The sequence below is a fragment of the Podarcis cretensis genome (assembly GCF_951804945.1).
Source record: "Podarcis cretensis genome assembly, chromosome: 13".
Classification (NCBI taxonomy): Eukaryota; Metazoa; Chordata; class Lepidosauria; order Squamata; family Lacertidae; genus Podarcis; species Podarcis cretensis.
The window spans coordinates 16836897-16859975 of record NC_137182.1 but is presented as its reverse complement, the minus strand read 5'-3'; the positions used below and the strand labels follow the sequence as shown (position 1 = coordinate 16859975).

At 46.5% G+C, this 23079-nt stretch overlaps 1 protein-coding gene across 3 annotated transcripts; it reads right to left on the bottom strand.

Annotated features, from left to right (window-relative positions):
* Positions 1-2113: 2113 nt before the first annotated feature.
* On the bottom strand, positions 2114-22394 carry WNT9B (Wnt family member 9B). Of its 3 annotated transcripts, none has more exons than XM_079949907.1 (4): positions 21699-22394; positions 5812-6068; positions 4658-4923; positions 2114-2810 (listed from the first exon to the last, which is right to left on the bottom strand). In XM_079949907.1, the coding sequence occupies exons 1-4, from the start codon at positions 22154-22156 to the stop codon at positions 2334-2336; spliced, it is 1458 nt and encodes a 485-aa protein (XP_079806033.1). In that variant the 5' UTR covers positions 22157-22394; the 3' UTR covers positions 2114-2333. The 3 variants fall into 3 exon arrangements, with proteins under 3 accessions (XP_079806033.1, XP_079806031.1, XP_079806032.1); XM_079949905.1 differs by having other exon boundaries at positions 21682-21903; XM_079949906.1 differs by lacking the exon at positions 21699-22394 and adding an exon at positions 8309-8340.
* Positions 22395-23079: the final 685 nt, after the last annotated feature.

The window sequence follows — 23079 nt, the reverse complement described above, 5'->3', positions numbered from 1 at the left end:
ACAGCAAGGGACCAGCTGAGAATCTGACAAGAACTGCTTGCGTAGGACTTTTAGTAACAGGAGATAAATTATTTCCCTCCATAGCATCGAAATCCAAGCTACCACAGTTTTTTTAACCCCTTCTTGTTCAACAGTTCTCCTTTTATTCTCACAGCAATCCTAAGGGAGGTCAAGTTAACTGAAGGGGAATGGCTGGCATTAAGGTTTTGTGGCAGAGCAGGGAAGCTGAACCTTACTCTCCCAGGTCAGCCAGTGTGCTAGCAGGGGCTGATGGGAATTGTAGTGCAGAACACCTGGAGGACGCCAAGTTGACAAAAGGCCGCCATACACTTGTCCCACCCCCCACCCCCCCAATATGGCCATCAAACTTTAATACTTTGCAGGGCTGGTGTAAACCAGGCTCCCTCAGCCACAGCCCCCATTCCGCCCCACGATATGGGGGATAGCAATGATGGATTTTATTAGCATTGGAAGGATAATTTTATATATATATATATATATTTATGAACCTTTAAAAAAAAAGTTACATAAGTCCAAAGTTTTTTTAAAAAAACAAAACAAAAACTCCCATCTTTTTAGTTACCCGAGCAGCAACGTTACCGCCCAACCGCAGCTACACAAAAAGTAAAGATTTCTCTGTTGTTTTCTATGGGTAGTTATTACTTCCGCCTCAGAGAAGGCCAAAAAGCCCCCAGCATCAAGCTGAAGTAAAAACAGCATCAAACTGGCTCCCTCCTTCTGATATCGGGTGGGTCACTTCAGATTTTTGGTCCGTTTTACTCCTCTGTTGCTGCGACATCACGTCTGGTTTAGCATCATGACACTAACGAAGATCACACAAGCCGCTACAGCCAAGTGACCAAAAAAACCACACCAGTATTGTGGGCAGCTGAGGCCAAGGGCTGTGAGGGCAATGAATGATGAACGGCATCTAAGCAATGCAATAAAACACTCTTTTTAAAAACACACACACACACACCAAGAAAATCACATGAAAGAAAGCAAGTATGTTTGACTCAGGCTTACAGACAGACCTGTCATGGAAGCTGCCCAGTCCTTAGCCGCTTTAACTCTGCTCGTTTCACATAAAAACAAGTGGACCTGTCCATTTATCCTCGCCCGCAACTATAAATAGTTCCACTGGAAATAGTGTCCACATTCCTAGGTTTGCCCCCCTGTCGTTGCCCAATAGATGATTCTATTTGCAAACTCAAGCTATGAGAGTTTTCTTCTTCTTCCCCCAAATCTTAGCTCTTCCAAAGCCTAACAAAATGGAGGCAGGTGCTGGCCTTTGTCCATTCACACGTCCTGAATTCTCTGCTCCTCCTCTTTGTGCTCGGGTCCCTTAAGAATGCAGCACCTCATCTCTGCCTTCTCAGAGACCATGCTTATCCCTAGGGGGGTACAGCCCAGTTCCCCTCTGAGCAGGTCGTGTGGGGCCACGCAGGGTCAGGTCCAAATTTTTGTGGCGCACGACAAAGTGCCTTCTCACATAAGACACCTCAAATGAGTCCTGGCAGCAGCAGTAGCCAGAATCCAGCGCCGGCCGGCTAGGGGCAACCGTTTAGATTTCTCACAATGACCTCAAGTGATGTTACACCAGGCATTGTGGGAGATTTAAATGGAGGTGCTCAGCTGTTTTTCTAAAGGGGGACCGGGGTAGAAATCAGCAGTGGGCCCTGCTGGCGGGGCTGCAACAGCTGCCCGAGGGTGCCATCAGCCGAAGCTGGCGCTGCGACTAAAGACTGCAGCGCTACCCAGAAAGAGGCACATGGTTCAAAGAAAACGCTGCATTGCGGCCATGGAAAACCGATTCATTCACCCTCCTGGAAGCTCATCGAAACAGATCTTCCTGGGCTAGCTGCGACTCAAAACCCCTGCCTTAAACCAGACCCTTGGGCCTTGTTCTAGAGAAGTTCTGGCAGCTTGGTCCATGCTTTGCACAGCTCAGGTTCCAGTTTCATTTGCCGTTTAGAAAATTTGGCTGGGGAAGACCCCTTGCGCAAAACCTCAGGCAACCACTCCCAGCCAAGAGTCCTGGGCTGGGCTAGATGGACAACACAAGGCAGCTCCTTAGATATCTTACGAGAATAGGTCCTTGACTCTTTTCTTGGGTGCTGGCCTTCCCACAGCAGAGGCAGTCCTGGAGATTGGTTGCTGGTCCACAGAACCATAAAATCCAGGGCTGCAGAACTCCTGCAGCTCCCAAGTCCCACCCCTTGCTAACTTCCATATCCGATGCAAAGGAGAGGACCGAGTCGAGCTGCTGGCCTTCCGTGCGGTCCAAGGAGGAGCAGGCGGGTCTCCCCACAAGATCTGCCAGCGCCCGCGTCTCACTGCTTGCAGCTATAAACCACTTCCTCCTGCATGCACTGCTGGCATTCAACATAGCAGCACCACTGCACCTGGCAATGGCAGGAGAAGGTCACCATGCGTGTCTGGATGTTGTAGCCCCGGCCGCAGCACATGCTGTCGCAGTTGGCCTCCCGGGAACAGGTCCTCCCGGCCGTGCCCACTGAGTACCGGCTGGGCCGGCAGAAGCTGGGAGAGTCCTCCATGTAAACCAGGTCGGTGGGGCGTGGGCCGGCGGGGACTTTGGGCAAGTGGCTGTGGGGCTGGGGGCTCGCCAGCTCCGACTGGCCCACCGCGTCGTTGGTGGCGCTGAAGACCTTGACGGCGCCGTCGTAACGAAGCTTGAGGAGCTTCCCTGTCTCGTGGAAAGGCGACAGCTGCTTCCAGCAGGTCCGCACGGCGCACGAGCCAGAAACCCCGTGGCATTTGCACGTGGTCTTGAGGCCGTTCTTCACGGCCTGCGGGAGGGAGAGAAAGAGAGGCATTTGCTAGGGTTGCGAGTGGAAAACCGAAACGCTGCGAAGGAATAAAGGGGGGAAATCCCGAGGCCACTGAACAGTTGCGCATTCTTTTGCAGTTGTACCTCGGTTCTCAAACGCCTTGCGACTCGAACGTTTTGACTCACGAACGTCGCAAACCCAGGAGTAAGAAGTAATGTTTTTTGGAAGCTGAATGTCTGACACGGCTTCCGATTGGCTGCAGGAAGCTCCTGCAGCCAATCGGAAGCCATGCTTTGGTTTTCGAAGGTTTTCGGAAGTCGATCGGACTTCCAGAATGGATTCTGTTTGAGAACCAAGGTATGACTGTATTTGTTTTTTTAAAATCTAGTTACAGTTGAACAGAAGTCCTCTTTATTTTTTCCATTTTTGTTATTACCTTTATTTCTTGTGTTCTCTCTTTATAATAATACAGTTGTACCTCGGGTTACGTACACTTCAGGTTACATACGCTTCAGGTTACAGACTCCGCTAACCCAGAAATAGTGCTTCAAGTTAAGAACTTTGCTTCAGGATAAGAACAGAAATCGGGCTCCGGCGGCATGGCAGCAGCAGGAGGCCCCATTAGCTAAAGTGGTGCTTCAGGTTAAGAACAGACCTCCGGAATGAATTAAGTACTTAACCCGAGGTACCACTGTAATTTTATTGTTTGTACCCTCCCCCCTCCGGCTGGGTTGCCCTAGCTACTCTGGGCGGCTTCCAACAGATATAAAAACAAAATAAAACCTCAGACGTTAATGTGCACCCTAACTGTACAAAGCCCAAAATCCCTTATTCTGGACCCTGCCCACCACTAGCATGCGTCCCTTGAAAGGTTCCCCATGTGGTAAACATTGTCCTCACCATGCAAAATGATTCCCCACCTCTGAGGCAGAGAGTTGGGACTCTCCAAAGAAAAGCTCCAGTGTCCAGTTGCTTAATACACACTTGCACTGTGCAACTGTGAAAAGGCACACAGCACGGATATGGCATTCCAGGGCCTAGCTTGGCTCTTGAGGTGCAGGCTGGAGATTGGGGATAACCAGGGACAATCTGCTTTTGCTACTCCTCTCTCTCTCTCTCTCTCTCTCTCTCTCTCTCTCTCGGCAAATTGTGTGGTTTGTGATAGGAATTTTGAGGTCTTAGATATATGTTAAATGTTCCTAAGTGTACCAACCAAGCACATACATAGATCAGCACAGGAAGACCAACCTGGAACCATTTTGATTCCCAAACTGACCAAATGTTTTCTCTGCAAGGTCAAAGGAAAATGGAAAAGCCTCCCCATTGTCTTTTCCTTCACAAATCCTGTCTTAAGGGTATGTCTGTGTTTGAATAGGGTGTGAGCCTGTGACCTGGCCCAGGAACTAAGTATTTATCATTACAAAAGACTGGCCAGGCTACCCAGGCAATCCAATCAAGTAACCTGTCAGACAGGAGAAAAACCACATTCAAATTTCTGCTTAGACCGCCTTTTCTGTGATGAAGGTGTGATGTATCTGAGGGGTGGTCTTAGGTTACACCCCTTCTGTGATGTATGTATGATGTTTCTGGGGGTGGTCTTGATCTACAGGGTGGCAATTTCAAAAGTCTTTATAAGGCCTTGCACGCCATTTTTCTGGGTTCCTCCTCTTTCCTGCAGGTGAGGGGAGCACCCTGTTGCAACAAAGATCAAGCTTACTAGCTGCTTTGCTTCTCAATATTCTCTGGTTGGCCTCTGTTATTCTCTCCTACCAATAGGGAACCTATGTAAGGACTCTATATGGGCTCTTGGATACCCCATAAGGGGAAAGGGCATTTTTGTTTACAACGGGTACCTCTGCCCTCACCTTGATGCCCACGTTTGTGTTGTGGATGTCCACCTTGGCGCGCAGGTCTTTGCCAACCTTCTTCTGGCCCAGGAAGTTTTTCAGGAACCTCGTGCTGTACTTGAGGTTGTCTCCGCACACTCCCCACTGCCACGCCTTGCGGTTCTCCAAGTCCGGAGAGTCGTCGCAGGTGCAGCGCTCCATGCGCCCAGCGCTGCAGGCCCGCGCGAGGGAATGGGTCAGAGCTGCCGAGGACACCGCATACAGGAAGGCCGTTTCCTTGAAACCTGAAGGAGAGGAAGGAGAGAAAAGGAAGTAAGAAAGAGTAGGAAAGTCAGTGTGGAAGAATGGCAAGGGTATCCAACTACAAATTGGGAAACCCAGGTTCAAATCCCGCTTGGCCATGATGCTCACTGTGCGACCTTGGGCATGCCTAACCTTGACGTACCTCGCAGGGTTTCTGTGAGGATTACATGAGGAGCGGGAGAACCATACATGCCACACTAAACGGCCTCGGCTCAGTATACCTGAAGGAGCGTCTCCACCCCCATCACTCAGCCCGGACACTGAGGTCCAGCTCCAAGGGCCTTCTGGAGGTTCCCTCCCTGCAAGAAGCAAAGCTACAGGGAACCAGGCAGAGGGCCTTCTCGGTAGTGGCGCCCGCCCTATGGAACACCCTCCCATCAGATGTGAAGGTAAGAAACAACTATCTGACTTTTAGAAGACATCTGAAGGCAACCCCGTTTAGAGAAGTTTTTAATGTTTAATTCTATTTTTAATATTCTGTTGGGAGCCGCTCAGAGTGGCTGGGGAAACCCAGCCAGATGGGTGGGGTATAAATAATAGATATTATTATTATTATTATTATTATTATTATTATTATTAATTATGAGATCCTTGGAGCAAAACGTAGGATAGAAACGCAATAAATAAGCTCAGAGTAGCGAACAAGCCTGACAAAGGTATTCACAGGGGGTTCTACGTTATCACTTGATCAACTCTGGCCGTAAGGTGTTCAGAAATGCAAACCTTAGAACCTCTACCCTGGTTTGCTTTTCTTTCTCCCATGATGACATTGGGGGGTGAGGAGAAGGGGGAAGACCCAAATGGAGAAAGCCTAGATTTTTCTCCGCACTCCAGTTTTCGGAAGCTGACCGACAAGCAGGCACTCATACCTCGTTTCAGGAGGTCGGCCCGTCCGTCCAAACTGCAATTCCAGCGCTCGTTGCGAAACTGATACTGGCATTCCACAACCCCGAGACGGATGGCATCCCGTAGGGTCTCGGCCAAGCCTGGCTCTCGGCGGCAAAGCCTTTTCTGCTTACGGGATAAGCGGAGCAGGTCGCACTGCTTCAAGTGAGCCTTCCAGTGAGCAGGGTTGGACGAGGGCCCCAGCAGAGGAAACTGAGTTAGCGCTTCCTTCCCAGTCAGGCTGAAGGGTAGAAGAAAGAATCATGGCCTTAAACAGAGTAGAAGCGGCAACAGCTATTTCCCAGCTGCAGATTAACATTGGCAAACCACCAATAATATACCTGCCCGCAGGATTTCTCCCAGGTGTGTACAGGTCTGGTTCACACATGCAAGTAAGAAATCAAGTGGTTATCCGTTTGACGAATGGCAAGGGAATGTGTGAACCGATTCCACTTTAAATTACAGCAGGCAAGATGAACTAGGAAAGCTCTCTATGTAGTTATATGTGCAGTGCTCCCAAGATACACACTGGCTCTGACATGCAGAAGAATGAATTATTATTATTATTATTATCAGTGCATTTTTTTCTGGGCGTACGCATGGGTACGCATACTCCTAAACATTTTTGTGAGTCTAAGTTTGGCCTCATTGAGGGGCAGTATTTCAATATGAGTAGGAAAATGAGAACACCCCTAAACATTTTTTTTAGAAAAAAGCATTGATTTTTATTATTGCAAGACTTGAATAGTATCCAGAATGAAATTCCAAAGAAAGCCTTGACAGTATTTATGTGGGTGACTATAGTGGCAAGGATCCTCTACACTGAAAAATGGAAGGAGGAAGGAACGCCCTCCAAGGAAGAATGTTTGTTGAAAATCTTGGAATATCCAGAGATGGCAAAATTGACGGCACTAATAAAAGATACAAATTTAGAACCTTTTAAAGAGGACTGGAAACCCTTTCCAGTCTATATCAAAAGTTATTTCCCATGTATGAAGACCACAGCATGGTTTGAAGTGTAAGAAAATAGAAGAATATATTAAGAAACATGCTTGAGAAGATGAAATTAGGTAATATGGAACCTTAAAACACAATTCTATGTAATTCGGGCTATAAACATTGATGTTGCGTAAGAAGGAAGTCACTAGTTTTCTTGAATCGGAATGTAATTTTTGAGTAACAAATTCACTTTCTATATGGAAAAAAACCCTAAAATATTATTAAAAAATAAAAAGCTGAGCTTGAGGGCTTGTGAGGAGCTAGTTAAAGGAAATATTTGGTATTAAGAGCTAGAGGAGGAAAAAATATAACCAATTTGCAACCCTCCAACCTACTCCCATGAGGTGGTACCTACATGGTTTGTTGAAGATGTATCTACAGGCCAAGAATGCCTCCTGATATCATATAAAATATGGGTGGAACCCAAAACACCTAGGAACATAGGAAGTTACCTTATACAGAGTCAGACCATTGTTCCATCTAGCTGCGTATTGTCTACATTGATCGATAGCAGCTCTTTTCTGGATAGGATAGCCCAGAGCATGGCTAGACTCACATACGTCTTAAGTCAAATCAAGACAGGTCGACATCAACACAGTATACATGGATGGAAGCTGCCAACTTCTGCAAGCAAAACACAATTGCTAGGATTTTAAGCACAGCTTGGTTTAGGAACCAATCCCGAAAGTTTTCTAGATAATAATAATATAATAATGGTTTATTATTTATACCCCGCCTATCTGGCTGAGTTTCCCCAGCCACTCTGGGCGGCTCCCAATCAAGTGTTAAAAACAGTACAGCGTTAAATATTAAAAGACACAAGCTTGTTAGCTTTAAATCCCTGTATGGCTTGGGACCAGGGTACCTAAAGGATTTTCTTCTCCAATACAACCTGCCCCTCCACTAAGGTCAGCTGTGGAAGAAGTTCTCCTGCATACTTGTTACACCTTTCTGGTAATTGGCAGGAATGTTAGAAAGCACCTTTTCCCCACGGCCTCACCTATGGAACTCCTTGCCGCAATATATTGTTCCTACTCTATGGCATCACACTACCGGTTTTGTCAGGCCTTTGGCCTCATTGCCGGTTGGCTTTTTTGCTGCCCTTTTCCTCCTTTGGTTCTTTTTCCTCGTAATTTTACTGGCTGCTGTGCTTGATATTTAATTGGTGTTATGAATAGCTTGTATCCTGTTGTTAGCTTCCTTGGGGAGTCTGGGACACGTCGTGAGTGATGTTATAAATATAATAAATTGGCCTTCTTGGTGTCTTCCTAGCCTTCGCTGCTTGTTAATATTGAACATCACCGACAAGTGTCATTTGAATCCGAACCGGGTATCTGTGACTGCGCAAGTTCTACATTGTCCTAGTTGAGAGGAAGAAAGTATTTGGCCAACGAGACTGAAAAGTTAGGGAGGAAATATCAGTTACTCATGCAGGACACCACTCCTTTAACACCAACAATGGAAATTATTGCAACAGCTCACCCAATAAAGTTAACACACATCTGCCGGCCACTCCTTCCCTCAACCCCAAGGCTTTGCTTAATCTTAAACCTGCGCTGTCACCAATCTCATCGTTCTCACCAATTAAAGAGAACAACACCAACATACAGCCAGCACAATAACAACTGTGATCAGCAGCGAAACCCTGAGCCAAGCTACAAATGAAAAGATCTACGACTGGTCCTAGAAATAAATTTTAAAAGTCTAAAATGAAATGCATAGCCTTCAGGTCTGCAAAATTTGTTCCTTTTCACTACAGGCTATTTTTTGCAATTAAAACCCTGACCCCCAGCAAAGTTGCTTTGTCATCTGCAAAAGAACCAAAAGACAGTCTCTATATTTTATTCCCATAAGTAGGAAAGCAGCTTGGGAGCAGGGATTGAAAAACCTGTGAGGGTGGGGGGAAGGGCTGAAACGCACAAGCCCCCTGCATAATAATAATAAAAAATAATAATAATAATAATAATAATAATAATAATAGTAGTAGTAGTAGTAATAAAAATTTATTATTTATACCCCACCCATCTGGCTGGGTTTCCCCAGCCACTCTGGGTGGCCCCCAACTGAATATTAAAAACACAATAAAACATCAAACATTAAAAACTTCCCTAAACAGGGCTGCCTTCAGATGTCCTTTAAAAGTCAGATAGTTGTTTATTTCCTTGACATCTGATGAGGGTGGGTGCCACTACCGAGAAGGCCCTCTACCTGGTTCCCTGCACCCTCACAGCGAGGGAACCACCAGAAGGCCCTTGGAGCTGGACCTCAGTGTCCGGGCTCAATGATGGAGGTGGAGACGCTCTTTCAGGTATACTAGGCCAAGGCCATTTAGGGCTTTAAAGGTCAGCACCAACACTTTGAATTGTGCTTGGAAACGTACTAGGAGCCAATGCAGATCTTTCAGGACCAGAGTTATATGGTCTCAGCGGCCACTCCCAGTCACCGTCTAGCTGCCGCATTCTGGATTAATTGCAGTTTCTGAGTCATCTTCAAAGGTAGCCCCACGTAGAGGGCATTGCAGTAGTCCAAGTGGGAGATAACCAGAGCATGCACCACTCTGGCAAGACAGTCTGCGGGCAGGTAGGGTCTCAGCCTGCGTACCAGATGGAGCTGGTAGACAGCTGCCCTGGACACAGAATCTCTGCTGCAATCACAAACCATATTCCCCCCTTTTCACAATTAATTTGCCCCTGGGTTTGTCTTGGCATGCAGGAAAAGCATAATCCCTTTACATTGCTCTCCTGATGTTCCCTTTAGCAGGGTAACTGGTGGTCGGACGCTTCTTTTGCGATGCAAAAAGCCAATTCCCAAAGCTGGACCCGACACAACACAGCTTGTCCCCTGAAGATGCTGTGCGATAGAACCTGTGATCTATCAAGCATGCCTTTGCCATCATGCAGCCAAAAGGCCTCCAGCAGTAGGAGAAGAAGCCAACAGAAAGATGCTTATCGCTTGCGCTCCCTCCACAACCCCGGCAGTGGAATGCTCCTACCGTCTCCGCTCTCCAGAACTTTTCTTCCGGCCGGTGGGCGTCGGCGGTTAATCATTAAACGAGTAAATTTCCAAACTACCAAATCAAGATGGTAGTAGTTTCAAGGAGATGTAAGCCCCCTGATACAGCTACAGTCCTTTTCCCTGCAACTCCATCCATCTAACTCCCAGGTTTCTATCAGTTCAGGAAGTAAAACAGGCCCCACCCCAAAAGAAGACAGTTGTTTCTACACGCTTAGTGGACTCCAAGGACCCTTGAACAAAGCATCCACAAGTCTTTCCCTGTCACTCATCTCTTCTTCTCTTTTACATCTGCAGGTGAGGCAGTGGAAGAGCTGGACCGGTGTCTTGCCTCGATAATGATGAGAGCCAACCAAGTGAAACGCAATCCAGATAGAACTGAAGCACTGTTTGTGGGTGGTTCCCTAGACCGGATCGCTGGGAGGCTGCCTGCTCTTGATGGGGTTACACTTCCTCTGAAGGAGCGGGTTCGTAGCTTGGGGTTATCTAATCAAATACCTTTATTGGCACCACAGTACAGTGGTACCTCAGGTTACATACACTTCAGGTTACAGACTCCGCTAACCCAGAAATATTACCTTGGGTTAAGAACTTTGCTTCAGGATGAGAACAGCAATCGTGCTCCGGCGTCGCGGCAGCAGCAGGAGGCCCCATCAAGCTAAAGTAGTGCTTCAGGTTAAGAACAGTTTCAGGTTAAGAACAGACCTCTGGAATGAATTAAGCACTTAACCTGAGGTACCACTGTATAATATTTATTTATTTATTTATTTATACATACATACATACATACATACATACATACATACCCCGCCCATCTGGCTGGGCTTCCCCAGCCACTCTGGGCAGTTTTCAACAAAATATTAAAATACAGTAACACATCAAACATTAAAAGCTTCCCTAAACAGGGCTGCCTTCAGATGTCTTCTAAAAGTCTGGTAGTTGTTGTTCTCTTTGACATCTGGTGGGAGGGCGTTCCACAGGGCGGGTGCCACTACCGAGAAGGCCCTCTGCCTGGTTCCCTGTAACTTGGCTACTCTCAGTGTCCAGGTAGAAGAATGGGGTTGGAGACGCTCCTTCAGGTATACTGGGCCAAGGCCATTTAGAGCTTTCAAGGTCAGCACAAACACCTTGAATTGTGCTCAGAAACGTAATGGGAGCCAAGGCAGTATACACATTTAAGGTCACTAGGATAATTATAAGGACAAGGGTGAATCTGTCGAGGGTCATAAGGTCACACTACGATCGTGTGCACTTAGATATTCTGCTTTGCCCTGTCTGTTCCCCGAAAGGATAGTTCGTTGGGAACCCTTTTGGGTAAAATTGTGGCTAAAAAGGAAGCTACTAAAACAGGAATATCTTTGTCCCGATCTGCCAGGAGAAACCTCATTTGACTTCTTCTTGGAGTTATAGGCCGGAGGTCCAACATTTTACTCAGCATCAGTTGGCGAGTCTACTGCGTAGAGAGCAATCAAAGATAATGTGGTCCATTGAATCTGGTACTCCATGGTTGCAGGCACACAAGACAGGCTTGATATGGAGTATGTGAGAATCTACCTTTGGTCACTGTAGAGGGGAAGGCATTTAATCTCGCGAGCATAAAGGCTCTTTGAGGGGAAGGTAGTAGTAGCTTGGGGTTATTCCTGGATCCTTTACTGTTACCTGAGACTCAGGTGGCCTCAGTGGCACGGAGTGCCTTCCATCAGCTTTGGCTGGCGGGAAAGCCTAACTACTGTTGCCTATAACTCTGTTGGGGAGGGGCAGGGTTATTGGGTTGCTTTTGTTTTTATTAAGTATTTTGTGTTTTTAGATTATGATTTTATGTTATAACCGCTGCTATAGGGCGGTATACAAATTTATTAAACAACAACAGAGAAGCAGAGCTGTCTGGCAAGGTGCCAACTCCATTACAGTGGTACCTCAGGTTAAGTACTTAATTTGTTCCAGAGGTCCGTACTTAACCTGAAACTGTTCTTAACCTGAAGCACCACTTTAGTGAATGGGGCCTCCCGCTGCTGCCGCGCCGCCAGAACACAATTTCTGTTCTTATCCTGAAGCAAAGTTCTTAACCTGAAGCACTATTTCTGGGTTAACGGAGTCTGTAACCTGAAGCGTATGTAACCTGAAGCGTATGTAACCTGAGGTACCACTGTATTTCTTTCCTGCCCCACGAACGCCATTGGTGACTGCCATCCCACAATAATGGCTAAAATGCCAGTGCCTGTTGATGCTCCAAGGCCTCCGCACTGCAGCGCATGATGGGAATAGGGAGATCTGGGCACAGAAAGTCTGTCTTGGGTTTTCTACAAAGCAGATTCTCTGACATCAAACTACAGACCATCCCGCTAGCTCTGTTTTGAGATCATAGAATCATAGAATCCTATGATCAAGTCAGGCTGAGGGAGCTGGCGTTTGTCTGCAGACAGATTTCTGGGTCATGTGGCCAGCATGACTAAACTGCTTCTTACACAATGGAACACCAAGACAGAAGCCAAAGCGCACGGAAACGCCGTTTACCTTCCCACCGCAGGGGTACCTATTTATCTATTTGCACTGGTGTGCTTTTGAACTGCTAGGTTGGCAGGAGTTCACCCCGTTGCGGGGATTCGAACTGATTGACAAGCCCAAGAGGCTCAGTGGTTTAGACCACAGCATCATCCGCATCCCTGTAATAAGCTTACCGCCAAATGGCGCCTTAAACCTAGCTTACAACGGAATATCTAGGTGCCTCCCTTTTTTTTTTTTGCAGTGAACTTTGCTATTATTCTTTCCCATTTCATTTCTAGACCGCTTTCTAATTTAAAGAAAATAAAATCTCAGAGCAGTTTACAACACATTAAAACATCAAATAAAATAATCCAGAATAATACAAATTCAAGCCTCAAGGGGAATATTTGAGATCCTAAGTGACCTTTTGCTTTTCCCCATATTTATTTACCAACTTAAAATTATACAGCTGGCCCATAGCAGAAGTACTCTAGGAAGCCAGCACACTGTAGTGGTTAGTGTTGAACTAGGGCCTGGGCGGGACACGGGTGGCGCTGTGGGTAAAACCTCAGTGCCTAGGACTTGCCGATTGTATGGTCGGCGGTTTGAATCCCCGCGGTGGGGTGAGCTCCCGTCATTCGGTCCCAGCTCCTGCCCACCTAGCAGTTCAAAAGCACGTCAAAGTGCAAGTAGATAAATAGGGACCGCTTTATAGCGGGAAAGTAAATGGCGTTTCCGTGTGCTGCGCTGGTGCTGGCTCGCCAGAGCAGCTTCGTCACGCTGGCCACGTGACCCGGAAGAGTCTTCGGACGGTGCCGGCTCACGGCCTCTAGAGCGAGATGAGCACGCAACCCTAGAGTCGGACACGACTGGCCCATACGGGCAGGGGTACCTTTACCTTTACCTTTTAGGGCCTGGGTTCAAATCCCTACTTAGTGAACAATGTACTCCTCGGAGGAAAAGATGGGATATAAATAACTATGTAAGCTCTTCTGCTTACTTGCTTATGAAAGCTGGAGGGGCCAGACAGATGGAGATGTCAGTCGCCAACCTAGCATTCAGAGATCTCCACATGGCCACAACTGGACTCGCACCTGGTACCTGGGGGAATTTTGCATACTGCTTCACAGATGTTATGCTCCCAAAGCTGACCCTCATTTGGGTGTGCCTGGTTGCTTGACCCTACTTAACGAACTCCCTGCCCTTAAAAACACTTGGGAACCCAGCTCAGAAAACCCTCTGGCAGACGTCTAAAAACCTGCTGCCTTCGCAGAACTCTTTGCACATCCCTACCTACTTTGCGGGTGGCGCTGTGGTCTAAACCACAGAGCCTAGGGCTTGCCGATCAGAAGGTCGGCGGTTCGAATCCCTGTGCCAGGGTGAGCTCCCGTTGCTCGGTCCCTGCTCCTGCCAACCTAGCAGTTCGAAAGCACATCAAAGTGCAAGTAGATAAATAGGTACCGCTCCGCCGAGAAAGTAAACGGCATGTCTGTGTGCTGCTCTGGTTTGCCAGAAGTGGCTTAGTCATGCTGGCCACATGACTCAGAAGCTGTCTGCGGACAAACGCCTGCTCCCTTGGTCAGTAAAGCGAGATGAGCGCCGCAACCTCATAGTCATCCGCGACTGGACTTAACGGTCCCTTTACCTTTACCTACTTTGCAACCTCAGCAAGTTTGTCAGACAGACAGAGTGCTGGTCAGGATTAAAAGGCATCCTCATCACCCTTCAGGTACTGAGAACGCAACACAGGTGCCCAGAAATTCCTGCATCTGAGCATTGCAGGAGAAGAATGGACAAGTTCATGGAAGATCACCTGCCGTTACTCAGTTTCTTGTTGCGGCCAAGAAACCCCTAGTAACAGTTCTCCCCCAAACGACAGTCTGAAGACCAATGCACCATTTCTGACAAACAGCTGGGTGAAATGTTCCGAGAACTAAAAGCAGGCAGCTGTCGTGAGGCTGCTGCTCCCTTAAGTTGCTTAAACAACCAAAGGCAATAAGGCACCTAAGGCAATAACCAATATTTGTTCTGTGTTAAGGAAATGATAGCTGGAAGGAAAAGGGAATATTGCCTCTTCTTGCTTAGTAGAAGTCCCGATGAGTGTGTGTTTGCGTGTGTACACTTCCTGAAAGGAGAAAAATCCCATTTGGTATCCTGTCCATTCCAGGAATTTCCCTGCAATTAAAAGTGGCTTCTGACCCTGCTAGGGCCACTCTCCCCACCCCCACAAAAATTAAAAAACCGAACGAAGCAGGTACTCCAACAGTATTGAGCAGGGACTGTCAAATCTGGGAAGAGAAGCATCCAGACTCTGAAAAAACACAACACGATGCCAATGCGCAGGCAGAGTCTAAAACTTAACGCAAACTCCAGAGCACACTTTCATTGCTGGTGTTTGAGATTAGCCACAATCCAGAGATACCCTGCAGCTTCTTGAGAAACCCTCCTGTTTTGACACATTTTCCCCTCGGTTTGACATCATCCTCGGAGGCGCACGCCATCGTCTCTCAAGACAGATGGTTGCCAACAACATGAGGACCGCCATGCTAACTGGAACTGATAGGAGTTGTGGCCCAGTACAACTAGAGGGTGCCATGCTGGCAAAGACTGATGGGACATGATGCTTCAAAGAGGAAAAAACAACAACATGCCAATCTAAGTGGCATGTGCTCTCAAGAACTGCCAGTCCCAGAACTGCCAGTCTTCACTGGCAATCATAGACACGAGGACAACTGAGGACACTGAGAGCCAGCATTGTTGATAGGATTCACAGGTGAGTAAATTATAGAATCATGGAATTGTAGAGTTCGAAGGGACCCTGAGGGTCATCCAGCCCAACCCGCTGCAAAGTAGAAATCTCAGGCCACTAGTTTCCACAGAGAACAGGTAAACATGGACAAGAGAGCTCAGGAGTAAGGAGCAATGGGTGGTATTCAAAAAGTTTTAGTCTAGTCGTTGGACTAGTCCACTGTTTCCCAAACTTGGAACTCCAGCTGCCATGCTGGGACAATTCCCATCATGCCCGACAACTGGTTTGCTAGCTGGGAATGATGGGAGTTGTAGTCCAAAAGCAGCTGGAGACCCAAGTTTGGGAAACACTGGTCCAGTCCAAAGATTTCAGTGGTTCTGCTGTGAGTAAAACAAAGTTACGTACCACCCAGTGCCTAAAGAGCCTGGTATTAGTGAGTATGCTGCCATGTGTGGTTGTAAATATGAACTTGGGCAGCCAGGAAAATAGGTTTAAACAAAAGGCTTGACTGCGAATCCTCCAGTCTTCCAAAACATAACATACAAGGCGTTTTTGTTTTTTTTTTTTGGGGGGGGGGGACATAGGTTTACAAATCTGTACTAAGTCCAGAGAAATGTACTAAGAAATGTACTAAGCCCAGACACTTCTAGAGTTGTGTGGTACTTTTAAATGCAAAAGAAGCAGGTTTCATCAAGTTGAGCAAAGCCTCTTCTATCTCAGCTATGGAGAGAACTCAACCTCTGAGTTTAAAAAGGAGGCGAGTTGCCAGGAGAAAGTTGCCTACTTTTTTCACCAGCCTCTCTCCTCTCTTGTGTCTTTAAGCAGCAATTCGATTTGTGTAACGAGAGAGCAAGCGCTATCACTTTTCTCCAGGCCATCAAAAGGCTGTTTTATCTGCAAAAATTCAGGTTTGATGGGGGGCCAGGCCGGTGTTCTTTTATTAATTTTTTATACTGCCCTTCATCTGAAGTTCAGTTTAAATGTAAAAACACAAAAATCTACAGCATAATAACCAACAGAAACAATAACCACTAGCCCCTCCACATAGTTTAAAAGACTGATTAATTAGCCAAAGGCTCATTATGCTAGGAGCAATTTGAAGCATTTATGGCGGCTCTGCTGGCTTTCAAAAACACAACTCGAAAGTGCTAGGTCTGACCCAATACTTACTACAACACATCCTCATCTATAAACCATCGTGATTCTTGTGCATCACTTCCTTAACCTACCACTAAGAGCTGGACCATAAAGAAGGCTGATCACCGAAGAATTGGTGCTTTTGAATTATGGTGCTGGAGGAGACTCTTGAGAGTCCCAAGGACTGCAAGAAGATCAAACCTTTCCATTCTTAAGGAAATCAGCCCTGAGTGCTCACTGGAAGGACAGATCCTGAAGCTGAGGCTCCGATACTTTGGCCACCTCATGAGAAAAGGAGACTCCCTGGAAAAGACCCTGATGTTGGGAAAGATGGAGGGCACAAGGAGAAGGGGACGACAGAGGACGAGATGGTGGAACAGTGTTCTCGAAGCTACCAGCATGAGTTTGACCAAACTGCGGGAGGCAGTGGAAGACAGGAGTGCCTGGTGTGCTCTGGTCCATGGGATCATGAAGAGTCGGACATGACTAAATGACTAAACAACAACAAAACTTCAGATGCGGAAAAGGCTCCTCCTTGGCCCTACATGTTTATATCCTCTTAAAATGGTAATGGCACCCACCTGAGAGATGCCAAAACTTAGTTCCAGCTGGAAAAAAGGCCTGGTTATGAGCGTTTCTCTGATGAACAGGCACTACGAAACCTAACATTTCGCACTTATCAAGTATTTCGCACAAATTAATCCTTACAACAACAGCCCTTTTAAATGGCAGCCCAGTATTATTTGTCCCATGTTGGAAGAGTACAGGTCTCGAACTTAGGTGGCCTTAGGCGATTAATTACAGTGGAACCTTGGTTTGTGAGTGTCTTGGAAGCCAAACCATTCGGAACCCGAACGCCGAAAACCCGGAAGTAATTGGTTCTGCTTTCAAACGTTTTTTGGAAGTTGAACAGCCTCTGGGGAGTTTTCTTCTCCTCCCCCACCCCAATTGACTTTGTGGCCAGCCCATTAATCCTCGGTTTTTGAACTTTTCAGAAGCCAAACGGTCTTCTGGAAAGGATTATGTTCGAAAACTGAGGTTCCACTGTATTGCATTTATGATTTGAAATCAGGGACCTGCCAACTCACAGCGGGGGCGTCTATCTTACACCCTACACCAATAGTTTGGACATGCCTTTGTAAGGATCAGCTTGAGAGCATTTATTTTCTGCCTTTTTCTTTTTAAAAAGAATGTTATACAGTATATACTCTGTTTCCCAGTCTAAGACTCTACACTGAAGTAAGGTAAAGGTGAAGGTGACCCCTGATCATTAGGTCCAGTTGTGACCGACTCTGGGGTTGCGGCGCTCATCTCGCTTTATTGGCTGAGGGAGCCAATGTACAAATTCCGGGTCATGTGGCCAGCATGACTAAGCCGCTTCTGGCGAACCAGAGCAGCGCACGGAAACGCCGTTTACCTTCCCGCTGGAGTGGTACCTATTTATCTACTTGCACTTTGACGTGCTTTCAAACTGCTAGGTTGAAATGGGAGCAATGGGAGCTCACCCCATGGCGGGGATTCGAACCGCCGACCTTCTGATCGCCAAGTCCTAGGCATGTGCTGCTCGCAGGATAAGAAAACACAGGATGCGAAAAGCACCCAAACAGCAGTATTTCATCCATTTGGCCTTAAAATGGATGGCCAGCTATATTCATGGGCTTCTGACTGAGAAAGTGCATATCATGACCCACCCTCACTGTGCATCTAAGGACGAGGGTTATTCAGTTGTACCCGTGGAACTTTGCAACTTGTTTGAGTTTCCAAGCTTGCTTTTCACTCTGGGGTGCATCTTACGGTACCACATGCTTGCAAGAGGTTCGGATGCTCAAGCTTGCCCAGGAATCACAAAACCTTTCTCCTGAAGAATCCTCAGTATGTGGAGGCAGAGTGGAGCCACTTGCCTGTGAGGCAAAGGCACTTTGCACAAACTCAGGAGCACTCTTATCACTTCCCACAGCCAAAACAAGTTCCTTGTACAGTGGTACCTCAGGTTAAGAACTTAATTTGTTCCAGTGGTCCATTCTTAACCTGAAACTGTTCTTAACCTGAAGCGCCACTTTAGCTAATGGGGCCTCCCGCTGCTACTGGAGCACAATTTATGTTCTCATCCTGAAGCAAAGTTCTTAATCCGAGGTAATAATAATAATAATAATAATAATTTATTTAGGTACTATTTTAAGAAATAGGTACTATTTCTGGATTAGCAGTCTATAACCTGACGCGTCTGTTACCTGACGCGTATGTAACCTGAGGTACCACTGTATAAGGAATGCAGATGACCCTTGTACATGCATATGCAATCCACCTCAAAATTCGGAACTTTTGAAATTCAAGATTTCACATTCTGATTAGTTCTTAGTGTTTTCCCGACATTGTAAAGTACATCTTTCTCAGAAATCTGATTGACAAGTTGTTGTTTTTTTCTGGTTCAGCCCCAGGGGTGCCAAGTTTGAAACTCAGAATTTTGTATATTTACTCACAGAAATAAGAAGCAATGAGTATTATTTAAAGTGTGCATAGGGTTGCAGTCTTAGATTCAGTATTTCCCCTAAGGCTGCACTTATCCAGGTGTAACACAGAAGCCAGCCCCAATGAATGGATCACACAGCATGTGTCTATTTGAATAATTTTTTAGGCCTTCTTACACATGAAGAATGAGACTATTCTAAATATATTTTGTGTTATTTCCAGAGCTCCCTCGTTCTGTTTGGGGGAGAGGGGAAACACTGATGTTCTAATCCAACCTGATGTAGAAGCTGACTGTTTAAAATTCAGACTGCAAAAAGGGAAGCATGATTTTTTTTTTTTTGCAATGGAAGAAACAACATTTCAAGCAGAGGTGCAAACTCAGAACTGAAAGGTAAATACATATAGAATAATAAGATCAGCAAAAATAATATTGTTATCCACCATTATATTAAAAAAAAAAAAAATAGCCCGCAGTGGAGCACCATTTCTTTCTTTATCAAAAAACAGCAACACTTGCATTTGTCAGTGCAGTGTTAAGAACTTAGTTTTGCAAAATGGAAGCTTGCATTTTGAGAATCCAAAACTTGCATGTAAAGCAAAGAGAAAGAGAGAAACGAAACAAGAATCCCACACGTTGTCATCAAGAAGGGTTCGATATACAGTGGTACCTCGGGTTAAGTACTTAATTCGTTCCGGAGGTCTGTACTTAACCTGAAACTGTTCTTAACCTGAAGCACCACTTTATCTAATGTTGCTTCCTGCTGCTGCCGTGCCGCTGGAGCACAATTTCGGTTCTCATCCTGAAGCAAAGTTCTTAACCTGAAGCACTATTTCTGGGTTAGCGGAGTCTGTAACCTAAAGCGTATGTAACCCGAGGTACCACTGTACACTGTTTATCGCCTCGGAATATTGGAATGTTGACAGCACAATCCCATGGATGTTACTCTTAAGATAGTATTGCTAAGTTAAGTGGAGCTCAGTGTCAAATACGTTTGTGACTATAAGTTTTCCGTTTCAAGAGCTGGAACTCACGTGCTTTTCACCCCAAAGCGGGAGAGTCATTTGATACTTCAAACACACAAATATGCACCCTTGAAATCCAAGTCTTAAGAAACCCAGATTTTCACACAACTGCGTTTCAAGACAGAGGCACGCACACACATGTCCATCCCTCAATTTTGCGCCCGTTCCAGTGCAAACCCAGATTTTGTAAAACAGCATCCATGTGATCCTTGTGTTTACTGGAAAGACCAGGGAAGGATAAACAGGTGCAGAACTCTTTGTGGATTAAGAGACATAAAATATGCAATTGGTTGCAAGATGACACATGGAACTGCCTTGAAATGGGGCATTTCCCTTCTTAAACCAGAACATAGGACTCCTGTTCAAATACAGAGAATAATGAGACCTTTAATCTAAGGGTCAAGGGTTCAAATCCCACGTTGGGCAATAGATTCCTGCATTACAGGGGGCTGGGCTCGATGACCTTTGTGGTCCCTTCCAACTGTATAATTCTGTGATGAGTACAGTGGTACCTCGGGTTACATAAGCTTCAGGTTACATACGCTTCAGATTACACACTCCGCTAACCCAGAAATACTGCTTCAGGTTAAGAACTTTGCTTCAGAATGAGAACAGAAAACGTGCTCCGGCGGTGCAGCGGCAGCAGGAGGCCCCATTAGCTAAAGTGGTGCTTCAGGTTAAGAACAGTTTCAGGTTAAGTACAGCCCTCCGGAACGAATTAAGTACTTATCCCTAGGTACCACTGTATAATGAAGAGGTTTGTCTCCCCGCTCCACAGGTCAACCTGCATATTACGCCCCAAGCACAACAGAACAAACTCACCCATACTAGCAAAAGTTATGGATAAAGCTCTTTTTTTAAAAAAAGAAACAGGGACAAGCGAACTCCAGAATATGTATGTCAGTCATACAAACCCTAAATATCACCAGTTTGAATGCAAGTGGTTTCAAATTCAGACAAAAATGGAGAAAGGAAAGATCCGAATATCAACCTCTGTGCAAAAAGAGTTACATTCACACATGCATGCACGAAAACATCGCCTGCATTGAAAACTCCTGTCTTGAATATTTACACTGACAGATCTCTTCCCACCACCAAATTGCTGTTGTGCAAAGCAACATCACTTTTCTATCAACTGCTCCGATGCATTTTGCAGATGAAAGAGATTTCTGCTGGTAGAGATCTGCTGCTACAAGTGGAAACACAAGCTCACTGAACAGCGGCAGGAGGAGGGGAGGAAGAGAATCTCATTCTTCAACACCCCTAAAATGAATGCAGGATCCAGGAGGCTGGACCCTTCAATGCTCCCACATTTTCCCAGTGCATGTGCACAAGCCAGTGTCTCAACTATGTGCAACAACCTAGCAGCTGGTGTGCAGCAGGATCCCGGATTCTGCGGGGCTGGCTTAAAGTGTGTTTAGGATCGCAGCCAGGTTGTGAAGCTGTAATCCACAAGGCAAGTTAACCCAGCAGATTGGCTAACCGAAGGAAAAGTCCTTCGAAAACAAGATGCAAAGTGAAGAAGAGGAGCACGTGAACTTTGAAAAGCAGGGCGAGGAAGTGAAAAAAAGTCGAAAGCTAAGGGAGGAAAAGAAAAGCAAAACGAGAAGGAAAAGGTAGAACTTGCGCACAGGAATGGAAGGAAGTTCAAAACAGAAGAGCCGCGATTGCACAAAAATAGGGAAAGAGACTAATAATGGAATAGTGGATGTAAAATATGCAGGGATTTATGTATGCAAAATGAACCACGGAAAGAGAAGGGAAGTCATTGATATTTTAAGGTTGTTAAATGCATATTTCAAAATAATAATGTAAAATAATAATGCAAAAGAGAAACTACAGACAAAAAAAAAAGGCGTGCAAAAAAGGGATGGGAAATCTCACCAAAAAACTGGGGAAAGGGAAATGTAAGGGAAATTGCATGCGTTAAGTCTAAGCAAGCCCGATCGCGCAAAAGGGGGGGAAGCGAAGCGCCGCTGACCCGAAATAGGCGTCCACCTGCAGGAGCAGCAGGCAGCAAGCGGCCGCGGCGACCGAGACGCGCAGGGGGGGCGGCGGCAGCAGCAGCAGCAGAGGCTTCTCCGGCGGGCGCATGTTGCCGGCCGCTGCTCCTGCGTCGCGATCCTCCGCCGTCTCCCGGGCTCGGCATGGCGCTGCGCAATCGGCGCCCGGGCGCCTCGGCAGCCCGTTAAGAAGGGCACCTGGCTGGGCGGGAGGGGCGCGCCCTCCCTCGGCCCCGCCCCCGCGCGGGAAGGTGAGAGGCAAAGGGCCGCCCGGGATGGGATGGGATGCGGTGCGGGGCGGAGACCTCGCCAGAAGCGCACGGAGATCCTGGGACTCGCCCTCGCGCCGAGGGAAAGGAGGAGAACTTCGAAGGGAAGGGCGCCCCTAACCATGTGCAGAGCGCGCTCTCTTCTGGCGCCTACCCTCTCCACTGTGTAACAGCACAGCATCATGCTGAAGAATCAGTGCCCGATTTACGTATAAGCTAAACAAACTACAGTGGTACCTCGGGTTAAGTACTTAATTCGTTCCGGAGGTCCGTTCTTAACCTGAAACTGTTCTTAACCTGAAGCACCCCTTTAGCTAGTGGGGCCTCCTGCTGCCGCTGTGCCGCCGGAGCACAATTTCTGTTCTCATCCAGAAGCAAAGTTCTTAACCTGAAACAGTATTTCTGGGTTAGCAGAGTCTGTAACCTGAAGCGTATGTAACCTGATGCATATGTAACCTGAGGTACCACTGTATAGCTTGGGGCCCCCCCAAAAAAATTAAAGGAAAAAAACTGGATGTTCGTTTCCAAAATATAGTCATACCTCGGGTTGAAGGTGCTTCGCTTTGAGCGCGTTCGAGTTGCGCTCTGCGGAAACCCAGAAGTAACGGAGCGCATTATTTCCGGGCTTCGCCGCTTGTGCATGCTCAGATGCTCAAAAGGACGTCGTGCAGCGGCAAAAAGCAACATGCACATGTGCTGACATGCTGTCGCTGGTTACGTTTGCTTCTAGGTCCGAACAGGGCTCCAGAACGGATCCCATTCGCATCTAGAGGTACCACTGTATAAGATAAAAACAAATAAAATAAAGCCTACATAGAGTAACAGTATTTTGTGTTGTGTCGACTCCTGTGATGTAAGTCATGGGCGCCGCCTGCTCCCTAAAATATCACTGGAAGATGTTGGACTTTTTGGAGCTAGCCGACCTGACTGGAAGGATCCGCGACCAGAAAGAAGAGGAAGATCAAGAAGATTGGAAGAGATTTAAGGATTATTTGAACAAACATTGTAATATAAATAATTAGAAGTCACTTGAAAGTACCAAATAGGCCTAGGATTAAATTAGGATGTGATTGTGAGTAAATTACATTTAGAACACAGTCATACCTC

Coding starts and splice junctions, on each gene's coding strand:
- WNT9B (XM_079949907.1), bottom strand. CDS start 22,156: ATGATGCTGTGCTGTTACACAGTGGAGAGGGTAGGCGCCAGAAGAGAG. Junction 6,069..21,698: donor GCTGCCTGCTGCTCCTGCAG/GTGGACGCCTAT, acceptor TCTACCCTTCAG/CCTGACTGGGAAGGAAGCGC. Junction 4,924..5,811: donor GGCCGACCTCCTGAAACGAG/GTATGAGTGCCT, acceptor CCTCTCCTTCAG/GTTTCAAGGAAACGGCCTTC.